This window comes from Bombus vosnesenskii, unplaced genomic scaffold (assembly GCF_011952255.1).
Source record: "Bombus vosnesenskii isolate JDL3184/JDL3185 unplaced genomic scaffold, Bvos_JDL3184-5_v1.1 scf7180000013319, whole genome shotgun sequence".
NCBI classification, from domain to species: domain Eukaryota; kingdom Metazoa; phylum Arthropoda; class Insecta; order Hymenoptera; family Apidae; genus Bombus; species Bombus vosnesenskii.
The window spans coordinates 1,973,199-1,986,293 of record NW_022882964.1 but is presented as its reverse complement, the minus strand read 5'-3'; the positions used below and the strand labels follow the sequence as shown (position 1 = coordinate 1,986,293).

The 13,095-nt window shown below is 39.3% G+C and overlaps 1 protein-coding gene across 2 annotated transcripts in view; it reads right to left on the bottom strand.

Annotated features, from left to right (window-relative positions):
• Positions 1-3,382: 3,382 nt before the first annotated feature.
• Positions 3,383-13,095, bottom strand: part of LOC117235794 (zinc finger protein 628-like) — a 103,695-nt gene continuing 93,982 nt past the window's right edge. For both annotated transcript variants that reach the window (XM_033498133.1, XM_033498134.1), the window contains exon 4: positions 3,383-10,957. In XM_033498133.1, coding sequence (XP_033354024.1) covers positions 9,911-10,957 — 1,047 coding nt within the window. In that variant the 3' untranslated portion in view covers positions 3,383-9,910. The remainder of the gene's footprint in view (positions 10,958-13,095) is intronic.

The window sequence follows — 13,095 nt, the reverse complement described above, 5'->3', positions numbered from 1 at the left end:
CTCGATATTCGGTGGAATTCTTTTTAATTTTTATTATACTCTTAAGATATTTATCTATGCTGCATGCTAATTATTTTACCAAATATATGTTTGACGTAAATGTTTCGTAATACCTACATTTTTCAAGTTGGTTTCAAATTTTATCAATATAAACGTGACTGTTGTGTCTCGCTGCAGAGCTAATGAAATTTCAAAAAGTTTTACATAATACATACAATAGGATATAGAAGTTTCCTATGATAAATGGTCAAACGCTTTCGTGAGCTGTATCTTTCCTTCTCCATTCCACTTAAATATTACGAATAGACACGAATGAGTATAATTAAATTTTATTAACCGAGGTTGAAAAGATAGTAAGTAGTTTGACTTCACGCGGTTTCTGGTTATAAATCAACACATTGTGTAAATGAGAGACGAATTGTATAATCAAATTTTGTAGACTATTGACAGCTATGTTCGTTTCAACGTTAAAATACGTTTCGTGTTATCTTTTTGTAAAATTCGTAAACTTACTGGAGAATTATCAATTCGAAATTTCTGCAAGGTAACAAATGATTTATCTTTTTAGCCAATTATAATTTCCCTTCTAAATTATATGACATACAGTATACTTTAAAATATATTTTGCAAAGAGAGAAGTAATTACGAGCTGTGGCATATCTTCTCATATATTCTGCTGCTCTTGCTTCTGAAACGTGTAAACTTTAACATCTGACCTGTTTGATAACCTCGCTATATCGCTTCCATCAATTGCATATCTACAAAGCATGCGATGTCCTGTCTCATCAAAGCATTTACTTTACTTCATATATTTGACCATATTTGAAAGAAGCATTAAATAATCACACATGATATTTATATTTACATAAATCCCATTAAAATATATGAAAAGTAAAGTAAAGAAGTTAGTTTTTAAATAAATAAGTGCGTAGAATTTGTATTAAAAATTCCTGGAAATACGCATTATTCGAAAAATATATAACTCCGATACACAATGTGTTATTTGTTATATAACATGCGATCTTGCATCTATCGTGCAAGAATACAAAAATGACACGCGTGTTTTTAAACGAAAAATTGCTTTCACAGTTGGTGAATTAAATTCTTGTAAAAATTCTCGTACGACCCCTTTGTTCTTGTACTATTTCATATCATCTATCGTGTTATCACAGTAAATCAAACGTTTACTTAGTACCTTGATAATAAAAGCTAGCTAAAATTCGAGTCGATATTTCGATATCACATATGTAATAGTAATCGTTATAAAATATTATCACTGTTGCATATGTCGTTATTACAGATTGTGCTTGTATAAAATATATATATCGTTCGTTGTCAATCAATATCAAATTATAATAGTTACGCAACTATCAAATTAGTCGAATTGATCACGTGAAATGTATTTCGGAATTGTAATATATTTAAACAGTCGATATTTAAAATAGGTCCGATTATCACACGTTGATTGTTAAAATATATTCGTGAAAAAAATTTTCTCGAAATTAATAATGTAAAGTACTTGTTACTCTAAGACCAATCCGTATGCTAGAATAGATAGAGTAATTCAGTTAGCGAAATTAATAAGAGAAAATGAACATGACTAATGTAAAGATAAAGACACAGATCTCTTCTGCATTCGTTGATAAGTTTTCTGAACACGCTATCTAACGCATAATGGTGTTCATGTTAAGCTTTTAACTAAGATGATAAATGCAATTTCTTATCATTTTACGTATGCATGATCGAATAGCATAATCGCTATTCGTTTAATATCTAACGTTCCATTTCATTGCAATATTTGGCACCGTTGTAATACCAAGTTTGTCAGAAATTCGTATCGAGCAATTTTGAATATAAATCAGAAGACTGCGGATTTTTATGCAAGTTCGTATTTTTATAAATACGCTTAACTTAAATCGAATAGAACTTGGAGCGTCATATTTTGACAATTTTTTTATATTATTTGCATTCCGTGCATCTTCACACTTTCGTCTTTAAATCTCCCCATAAATGCATAACAATCCGCATATTGTAAATTTAACAATAAATCCGATAATAATTATCCAATAAAAATGCTCCTATTCGTTTCATAATGTTGCATCTCGACAAAGATGAAACACGCGATCAGGGTGTTCGTTTTATCGGACAATTTTCGAGCTGTTTCCTTAGCACGTTTCATTTATTCCCCGTTAATATTACTATATATATTTCCATACCAAATTCTAGCTGTCTAAATATTTGCACGAGTATCTGTTGAAAATATTTGCTAATATAACACCGTTTTGTGTTTCGATTTTTGTAATCATAACTCTAACACATTCATTCCCACACCGTTTAAAAGGACGGATGGAAATAAAGGAGGTGACGAAGATAAAATAATGCTACCAGATATGAAACTCATTTTTCAAGCTATACAGACTAAACTGATCTAAATATTCGTTAGTCATTCCAGACTGAACGACACTAGTACGCTAAATAAATATTTCTTTTATCATTTAAAGGTATCGATATCACAGTTTAAAGAATATACCTATAGATAGCTTTCGTTGCACAAGTAATTTTTAAAAATCACTCGTTTCTCTTCCTAATATCGTTACAATCATCGTTCGATATTCGAATCGAAGATCTACGGAATCTATCGAAATTCAAGAAAATACTTTCTTATTCAAGATACCGGTATCACAGATTAAACAATATCGTTTTCATCACAAACGGTGTAGCTTAAGAAGTAAACGAAGGAACTGGCGTTAAAATGATCACGAATTCTCGAAATATTTGAAGAATACACGAACTTCGATCTCAGTGAAATCTTATCGATACACACTGATAGCCGACACAGTGTTCAAATTAAATATCCTAAAATTATCCTCAAACTCTGTTACGGTAATAACCTACGACCAATGATTTGACTTAAGATCAGACCAGAGTTAAATAGTTCACCGTGAACTCTATTACACGATCACCTAATCTATCAAATATTCTGCAAACTCGCAAATTCATAAACCCTTCGAATCTATTAAAAATATGTTAAAAAAAGGAAGGTAATCGGATGACGTAAGGATCGCGATCGCGAATTGCAAGGGGTAGTTTCTCCCGTACAGAGAACGATCCTCGAAGCACGGTCGGTCGTACCACGGCGGAGCAGGAAACGTCAAGCACAGTCGGTCTTTCAGTGACAGAACGATTTGCAGCTTCCCTCGGCCGTCCATAACGCAGTAAATCTGGCGTGCAGTGGAAATGGAGCGGCAGCGGGCGGACGTGGCTGCCTGTATAAAAGCTAACAGAGGCATCAGGCGTCATGGAACTATTTTCCTTAATCCTTGGATCGTTAATCACGCGCGAGAGACGGACACGATACGCGGTCCTGTCGACCGTCGCGTTCTTTTTTTCTTTTTTGTTCTTTTCGAGAGACCGCACGAGATGGACAAACCGGCGTAAATTAAAAGTCTCGCCGTGTTTGTATCTTCTATATTCGCGCCTCTTCATTCTCCTTCTTCTTCGTTCGTTTTATTTTTCATTTTTTCTTAGTTTATCATTTTCCTCCGCTATTTTTTCTTTTAGCTTCATTTTAATTTCTTCTATTTTTCCCTTTCCTCCCTACGCGCGCAAATGTTCTTATTTTTCTTCGTTTCCTTTAATTCTGTTTATTTGTTTGCTTGTTTGAAACTCGTTGACATTCGTTGGACATGTTCTCTATTCGCTTATATCCGCTTCTTTCGTTTAGTTTCTCTTCCTTAATAGTTTCTCCCTTTCGGTTCACTTTTTCAAGTCAACCTAATATGTTCGCCTTCCTTCGTTCATTCGTCCATCGTGGGACGATGATTATTCGCTTCGCGTTGTAAAACTTACACCTTTAATCGACTCGACTATATATATATATATAACATAATATACGTAATTTATCGACTAAACCGAGTCATCGCGGCGCCGGACCAGTCCGCTCGCAGGGAAATGCGAGGCTCGAAATTTCTTTCTTTTTTTCTCCATTATTTCTATTATAGGTCGACTCTGTTCCTCGTCTAACACACGAGCCTCTTTCGTGTAATAGGTAAGTATTCGTTATTATAGTCTTTTTCTTTGGCACCTTCTTCCCGCGAGCGGTCATTTTGTCTTCGTCGTTCCTGGCTGCCGGGCCACGATCATTCTATTCTCTTAGATAGCACCTTCGTTATTCGACTTCGTTTCACGAATGCGCGATACACACAGCAGCAAGTACGTCGTAAATTACTAGCTAAATGACTAAACGTTAATTCTGACGGAATTTGGGCAAACTGACCTCGCAAGAATCGAGCCTGGTTTACTTCTCCTCCATTTTTCTTTCTTAATGTCGTTCTTCGTACATCGTGGTCGGACTCGCGAGAATTTCTTCGGTTAACCGATGCCGCATTCTTTTGCCATTTTCGCGGGTGCAAAGACGAGCGACGTAATCGCGTGTCCCCGGAAATTACAGAAGCGAAGTGCGCCGCGACGTGGGATCCATACGGGTGAAAGATCGACTTGAACTTGGTACGAAACCGCGGTCGATCCGGGGATTTTGCTCTTTGCGTTCGACTTGGCGAAATTCGAATAATCGACAGAGAAACTATCGGTTAACGTTTCTTGGTTTCTTCGTTCAAATAATTCGTTAATTCGGGTAACACGTAGCGATGAAGAAATTCTATATCGAAAATGAATATTCATACTACTACGATTTCATTACTTCTGAATTACAAAGTTATTCTTTACGACGTTATACTTTCTTTATCTATCTGCGTGTAGAATTACATTTTTATATGCTGTAAAGTCAGAAGCATTTTCGTAAGATGATCTTTGTAAAGAGTCAAGGATATTAATATTTTCTTAATTATTTACAGAGAAAAAAGCGTCTAAGCGTTAAGAGTTGGTAAATATTCGAAAATACGAGGTGTAAACTATACGTACGTTGTAAGTCAGAAATAATTGTTGCATCAATATGTAATACCTGCGACTAACGAAAAATTACAAAGTAAAAGCTCTATTAAATTCGCTAGGATGGAACGCAAAGAGCTATCGGTCTCCCAGCATTTCCGCTCTCGGTTTCAGGTTTGAGCAACGATCACGAAATCACAGCGTTCGCTAAAACGAGGCAAGTTGTGTACAAGAATAAAATATAGAAGAACCTTCTGTTTACGCATCTTTCACAGCTATATCATATCCCACGTTCTCCCGGGGACAAGTAACAGTCGCAGTATCCCGTGTCGTTAAAAACAGCTCAAATCGCCCACGACCGAACCAAGAATTTCTCTCGTCGTTCCTATATCACGCAGCTACTTCAAAGCAGATCTCGATCACCAGGACGGCGAAAGATCGACGCAAGCTATGCGATAACTTTCACGAAAAGTAAACGAGACATTGGCACTGGGACGGCACGTTTGCAACAACGATCGCTGTAGATCTCATTACTTATCCTTAATTTAATGTCTATTTTAGAAGACGGAATAACGCGCCGAATAATTTACCATCCGTCCAAGTGATCGATCTTCGTTCCTACCGGTGGACGCGTCCATCGTCGACGTTTCTATCCACGGATCCATCTCTCTCTCTCTCTCTCTCTCTTTCTCTCTCTCTCTCGTTGTCTCAATCCCTCTCCATCTCACTCTCTCTCTCTCTCTCTCTGCAGCCTGTTCACCAGGCGAGTAGTTATCGTAGCCTTGTGAATAGTTAAGACGCGACGAGAGGTTCAAATTCGATCGCAAAATCCCGGTCAGGGAACCGGACGGAAGTTGTTGGTCGATCTCGCGATCGACAGCGATCCAGCGTCCGATGGGAGATGAGCGAACGCTATACGAACGACTAACAAGTGTAAATGTATTTTCGGCGAACCTCGAGGATTCGAGTAACGTTGTTTGTATATGTATGTATGTAAATACATATATATATATATATATGTATATATGTAAACACACACATACATATATATACATACGTTGTATGCTCGGAATCCTCGGAATTACGGAAACGAGTGGAACGACGATGTGAACTCGCTTGCGAGACCAGCTCCCAAGAGAATGAGCCGGCACTCTCGTTTCTGCGCTCGCGCATATGTGCATTCTGGACGATCTATCGTTTCATCGATGTGTATTTGTATGTATATGCATGTGTATGTATATATATGCGTACACGTATCAGGGACATACATATATATATACACGTAAACAGCAAAATGGACACAATTGGCTAAGAAGAGGTTTTTGAAAGAACCGCGGAGACCGTGCGATAATACACGGTGTCCTGGTCGGTTTTCTTTTTCTACTTGCGTGACGGCTAGAACGGAAAACACACGCTTTATTGCTAGATCGCTAGGTTTAAAAAGGATACACGGCTGGCTTTCCAAGGCACCGGCAACGCTTCCGAGAAGGGCCTGGCATGATTCGCGCCTATCCTTCGCATCCATGCTAACGTTGAACGCGTCGCTGCGTCCTTTGGACCTGAAGTCTATCGTTTCTTTCAATTGTATGCAACGTCTTTTGACCACCGGCGACAAGAGTTACGATCGATTGATCGTAGAAGTTACATAGATACCGTAGCGCAGAGCTAGAAAAATGACTAGCGGGATAGCACTGGTGCAAAGGAAGCAAGTATTGCTCTCTGTCGCTCATCGTTACGCGTTCTTACGCTGTCTTATTTGCATATGTGACACGTTCGGTCCATCACATCCCTATTCTTTTTGCTATCTTTTCATCTCTGTATTATAGGTACATGCAATAGTTCAATAGATCGATTGATTATAGAGAATGGTATTCTTTGGAATATTTCGAATCATCGTGTCGATCGTTTCAATGTAATTTATCGTTTAAACAATTGTCGTTTTAATTTATTCTTCCCTTCGTATTCTGTAAAATGTTTTAAATCTTTGAGCATCGAACGTTCGATGTTGTTAGATCGAAAGGTGGCAGTTTCAATGTAATTACTTTTTACATGGTCATTTGTTAAATTTAGTATTTCGTTGAGTTGGACTCATTGATTATATTCTTTGAAATGTCTGACTGTCAGGTTGAGGAGCGAAAATTCTTATGCGATTACTTTTTAAACGATTACTTTTTTAATTTGGTATCTCGTAATGATACTTAAGTTAAGCTAATCTCGCGCAATAGAATACGTCGTTTGGTTAATGAAACAAGTTCGAGGACAGATTAAGAAAATAATTATAGCGTAAATTGAATTATTTTTCTCGTAATTAATCGACTGCCAAATATCACGGTATTTGTTTAACCACTCTCGTTACTCCTTCCACGTGTGACGTGTCTTTATTATTTGTTTTAAGGATAGAAAACATAAAGACGCAAGCAGACGCTATTTCAGGTGAAATTGTGAAGGAGGAAACTACTCGTGATATTCGCAGTCTAGGCTGTAGACCAGAGTGGCTAATTAATTTCAGAGGAAGAATAGCAAACATGATTGTTTCTCGTGAGATGCTGCTGCGAGAATCCTCCACTTGTAACGAATAATCTCGAGCTACACGTATAACACGGATTATGTTTCTAGCGCAGCTTTTGTTAATTAATTCTTGAAATTCAATATTTCGCGATACTTGCAGTCAAACAATTAAGTAGTTTGTCTAATCCCTATTAAACTACCACCTAAAATTCTATAAACCGTGTCTTTTGTATCCATCATTGCATATTTCTAAATAAGAAATTTACGTTTATTTCATTTATCTGATTATTTTCTCGCCACGATTTATCATTTTTTATTCAAATAATAGAATCTCAGATTGAAACAAAAGGATCAAATCGAGAGGAGTTCAATTAATCCTCGTCTATGTTCCTTCACAGGTTTTCTTGGAATTCAGGGAATTTTCGAACAATAGAGAAACACGATCGAGTCGAAAATAATGCAAAAGACACGGTAAGATCGATCGAAGACTAGCTAAAATGTTGCTTGGATGAAGATAAATATCAATCCGGTCCAAAGATACCACTCTTCTGCATCATTATACCAGCAATTCCGCTGTTTCTTTAGATTAATGGAATAAAAAGAACGAAACTGTAAGGATGCGAGTAAAGCAAGTTACCCTTAACTAGTTACAGTGAAATAGAAGCATGTTAACTCTTTACCGAAGTTCTAGGCTGGATAAAAAATGTAAACCTTCGCTTGTAAGTTATAATTGAGTCGCTCGGAAGCCACAACGATCAACCTCATAAATTAGAAGGTGAGAAATACGATGATGTTACTAATATTATTTCTTCAAATTTATGTTTGTTTTACTCTCTTGATAAATAATACTTACAGACGCGTGTCTTGTTTCTTTAAGAAATTGGATATTTATCGTACATTCGGGTAATACGATTGAGAAATTTAGAAAAAGAGCATCCGTCTTCCGGGATACGCAACTATAAAATTCGAACTGATCAACAATTTTCAACATATTTAAGTCACATGTTACTTGAGAGTGAAATCATGACAATATTTATAACACACAAAGTATTATCAGGATCTGACAGTACTAGTTAAGGGTTAAATCAACTTAAAAAATCCAATTGCACCTAATGATTCAAACGTTAACTCGTAAATATAAGGGAAATCTTGCATCGTATTCGTTTTTTTTAACTATTCTACGATAAAGTTCCATAAAAAAAATTTGATCAAAAGGGTCACATTTTTCATATTAAATTGTCACGGAATCGGGGCCAATATATCAATCATAAACGTTATACTAGACGTTACATATTTTTCCACTAGATTTCCATTCAGGAGATACTTCCCGTCCAACCAGGAGTCGCGACGTGTCCTCGACTGCGTGGCATACGGAAGAATGATCGTTATCGCGTGCACTGTATAAAAATCGCATCGATTACGCTGACAGCTATTACGTAAACGAGTAGATCGCTCGTCGGTGGTGCACGAAGACGAAGAAGACAACAAAAACGAGCCGTCGTCGTCGACGTCCGTCGCGTTCTTTGGTTTCGAATCCTTTATCACAAATTAGTCTCACTAACGTTAAGTAGAAATCTTCGACCTTCTTCCACTTTCGTTTTTCTTCGTTCACTTCGTTCTTCTATTCTCTTACACGTTCGTGATAAGATTACAATCACGCGTGTACAGCCATCGTCGTCGACGATTTCTTCATTTCCACTCTTCTTCTGTAATTGACTCGTCTCGATGGGAAAAAATGGCTGGATGGATACGTGGTTCTCCTCTTCTTATCGCGCTCTAGACGTTTCTCGAATCTTCCTTTTCTTCGATTACGCACCAGAGAGAGGAAAGAACTCGTGAAAAAAAAATCGCAAGTTGAACGAGCCTCGAAAAATGGATCCGAAGACGCGAAGTTTGCGAAGCGTAGTTTAACGTTATCTTAAAAATATGCCGATCTCCCGCATCCTCCGAAGTTTCACGCCAGAATTTCTCTCGTTCGACTCTGAGAAGAGCGGACATCTCGCGTGGACGAACCTTCGAAAACTACCTTTGCGTACGTTGACGTTCTCTCACCTGTCTGCTCGCCCCTTGTTACGATCTTTTACTCGATGATCGGGCGAATTCTACATGAATGAAGCTTCGTTATTTTTCTTACGTCGTTGTCTCGTTTCTTCGAGTATCTCTGACACGGAAAGGGTGTTCCGCGGGATGTAACAAACGCGTTCAACGATACACAATACGCAAGCATCGCGGTTAAAATAATTCGTTTTTCTACGATCGTTGTATACAAGTGATTCGCTGTCGGTCCCTGAAGCGGTGCGCGTAAAGCAAGAATCGCCACGATTAGCTACTACCTAAAGAAAAACTTGCAACATCGAAATATCTTTGTGGCGATTGCGTACTTCGAGGAGTCGATTCGCTCACAATCGAAATTCATCCACTTAGAACAACCCTTTTCGCTATCGCAGAATCCCTAAACACCCGAGCTAGAAGACGCCGCAGCGAGTGACAAGAACGTCCGTACAATCCACGCAGTTTAGCGTTGGTGTATATGGGTGGTGAGATGCTTGGACAAATAATCCGCCCTGGCGAAACATTTGCCGCACATTTCGCAGTGATACGGCCTCTCTCCGGTATGGATACGAAGATGCCTAGTAAGGTCGCTTTTTCCGCCGAACGCGCGTCCGCAGAAGAGACAGACGAACGGTCGTTCGCCGGTGTGCTTACGTACGTGGAGTTTCAGGTTCTCCTTCGAACGGACGCACTTACCGCAAAAGGGGCAGGCGAAGCGACGTTCGCGCCTGTCAACCTCGTGACTGCTGCGAGCCAGGCTGATCACAGGATCCGTGTGTTCGGAACGATCGTCGTCCACAGCGTTGTCATCCGTGTCGCCAACCTCGCTGGTACCACCGGCTGATCTGCTGTTTCCTGTAGGAGCCTCGGTCATTTGAACCTCGACAGCCTCGCCGGGATTCTCCTGCACGCTGGCTGTCTCAGAGATGCTCTCTTCGCGAGCATTTTCATTGAAGGTTCCCCGCGTCTCTTCCTCACCTGGATTGGTAGTGGTGTCGCTCCCTGTCTCCACCTGCGATGGTTCCCCGGTGCTGGACACCTGGTCGCTTCTCTCTGCAGCCGCGGACACCGTCATCGCGCTACTCTGAGGCTCCGGAGCTCGTTGCAATCGTTCCAACGCGTGGTTCAGTCGGTGCTTCTTGAAGGACTTTAGGTACCTAAACTGCATGCCGCAGACGTCGCAGGTGAAGAGCTTATCGGCCGGTAGGCGGGCCCGATGGTTTTGCTCCCGGTGTTTCACGTAAGCGGATCGGTAACGGTAGCGTTGGCCGCATTGCTCGCAGGTGAATGGTTTGTCGTCGCTAGCCTGGCCGGCGTGCTGAAGCAACGCGTGCCGTTCCAGCAACCAGGCGGAAGGAAACGTAGCCAGACAGACGCCGCAGCGACGCGCCAACCCCGCCAGACCGGCGAAACCGCCGTGACCTAACAGGGAACCGCTTCCGCCGCCGCCACTCGTGCGTTCCACCAGAGCACCCCAACCTCCTGCATCCAAACCGAGGGCCAGCGACACCTGAAATGATCGTGGTCTGTTAGATGGAATTCGGTTAGGGTTGATTCGTGTATATAGCGATGTGGATGTGAGATGTTTTTCTTAGGATTGCTGGATCAAAGGACGAAGGTAGATTTTAGGAGTTGAATGACGAAGCGTTTTTATGGACTGTGGATAGCAGAAGTTCGTTAAGACGACAGTTTGTAGAAACGATGAGTCGATTTTCAATTGATATCGTTCCTGTTGTATGAACGATCTATGAGATCTTGGATTTAAGCTATTCGATTTTATTTAATTTTATGCTACTTTATATATATTCTATATTTTACGCGACAAAGAACACCGGTAGTCTTTATGATCTAAGATATAGGATAGAAATAAAAATTAAATAACCTAATTCGAATCTAATTTAAATTATCGTGGTCATCTATGAATCTATACATTACCAGGTCAGGGTTACGATTCCGATTCAAGCATATGATTCGTATAAAACCATATTGATCGTGCTTGTTCTATCTTTTATTTTAATTATATATTCCGAATAACAATCGGTGATAAGCGTGTAACTGTAATGAATACGTATATATGTATAAAAATCGAGATGCAAACTGAAATTTAGATAGAAATGTAGAAAGGCATGCAGTATTAATATGTATTATAAGAATAGATAAAAGATTATCTTCAAAATAGGGCAAACTTACCAATATCATTTCTGTATATTTAGTACGTGAGTTATTCCTTCGTTTCATCGCCTCTGACACAGACACCCAAGTAATAGTATAATATGTACATCTTAATGTTTGTTAAATACGTTGAAATGAAATATAGAAATAATAGGAAATGAAGGATAATCGGTGTGTACTTCTAGTTAACTCCTCGCCAAACGATTACCTTACTATTTATTCATTTGATAATTTTGATTCTTAAACTGTATTATAAATTTCATAGAAAATATTACGCGAGGCAAGGAGTTAAACAACGACGAATGTTAGAAAACGAAAATCGAAAGCAAACGACCGCAAGGAGGAAAACATCAAAAAGGAGCAAGCGATAAGAAGCTATTCTACGACCAAAGAAACGGGCAGGTGTGAATTATCCCCAGAAAAAAAGACATCAAGGTTCAATGACCTATTGTTAACACAAACAGTTTGCAGCTTTTATTTCACAAATCGTTAATTTACAACTATGATATGCATTCGTTCGCCTAAGAACCGAAACAAAACGTCATTTTACACGAAACAAGGCGTAGTACCCATAATGATCAAGAACGCGTGTCAACGTGGTGAAGTTAGTTACGGACAAGTCTTTCTCTCCGATTTCATTTCCTCAAACGTCGAGAGATCCTGGTAATTATAATCGTGTTATACACGTGTACAACCTGTCGCCTCGAACATCGCTTTTTCTCTTTTCTTATTTTTTCCTTTTTTCTTCTTTCGCCACGCTGTCATAAACATCTTAAACCATTACACGCATATTTCCTTCGTGTTGAAACACGCACAAGCTGCGACCGACAAGTTCCATCGGAAGCGAATCTCGGTTAAAATTAACCAAGTTCCATCCGACGGGTACTAAATGCCTTAACCGTCGATTCACGCAAAAACGAAACGTTCCCCGTCTGTTTTCTATTCGCACGAAAATTTTCGCTATTAACAGCTCAAAATTATAAACGTTTCATTCGCGCGTCTTATATTCCAAAAAAAAAAAAAACTCGTCGTTTTCTATTTTATCATCGGAATCGCAGCTCGAACGCGTCTTCGAGCAACCGATGGACATTGTGTGTTCTCGTGAGCGGCGTATGATCCCTATGTGCACGAGAGCTTTCTTTCTTTAGCGATTTTCTGTGTGTACACATGTGTGTTGTACGTTTCTTTTCGTTCTCTTTCTCGTTTCTACTCATTTATATCGATCCTCCTCGCTCGCTCGAGGAGCCATCTAAAAACTTCCGAACAACGCGTAGAGATTACGTTTCTCACCTTCGCTATGCTTCCTTCTCTTCCTTTTGCCTTTTAACATCCGGAGACGATAGAACGGCGGGAATCGCGAGTACAACGAACGCCAGAAAGACGCATAAGCTTTCGGAGCACCATTTCTATTTTTCTTTTCCATTTCTTCTTCTTTCGTGTTCCCTTTATTTATCTCTATCCTCTGGCTGCTTCCCA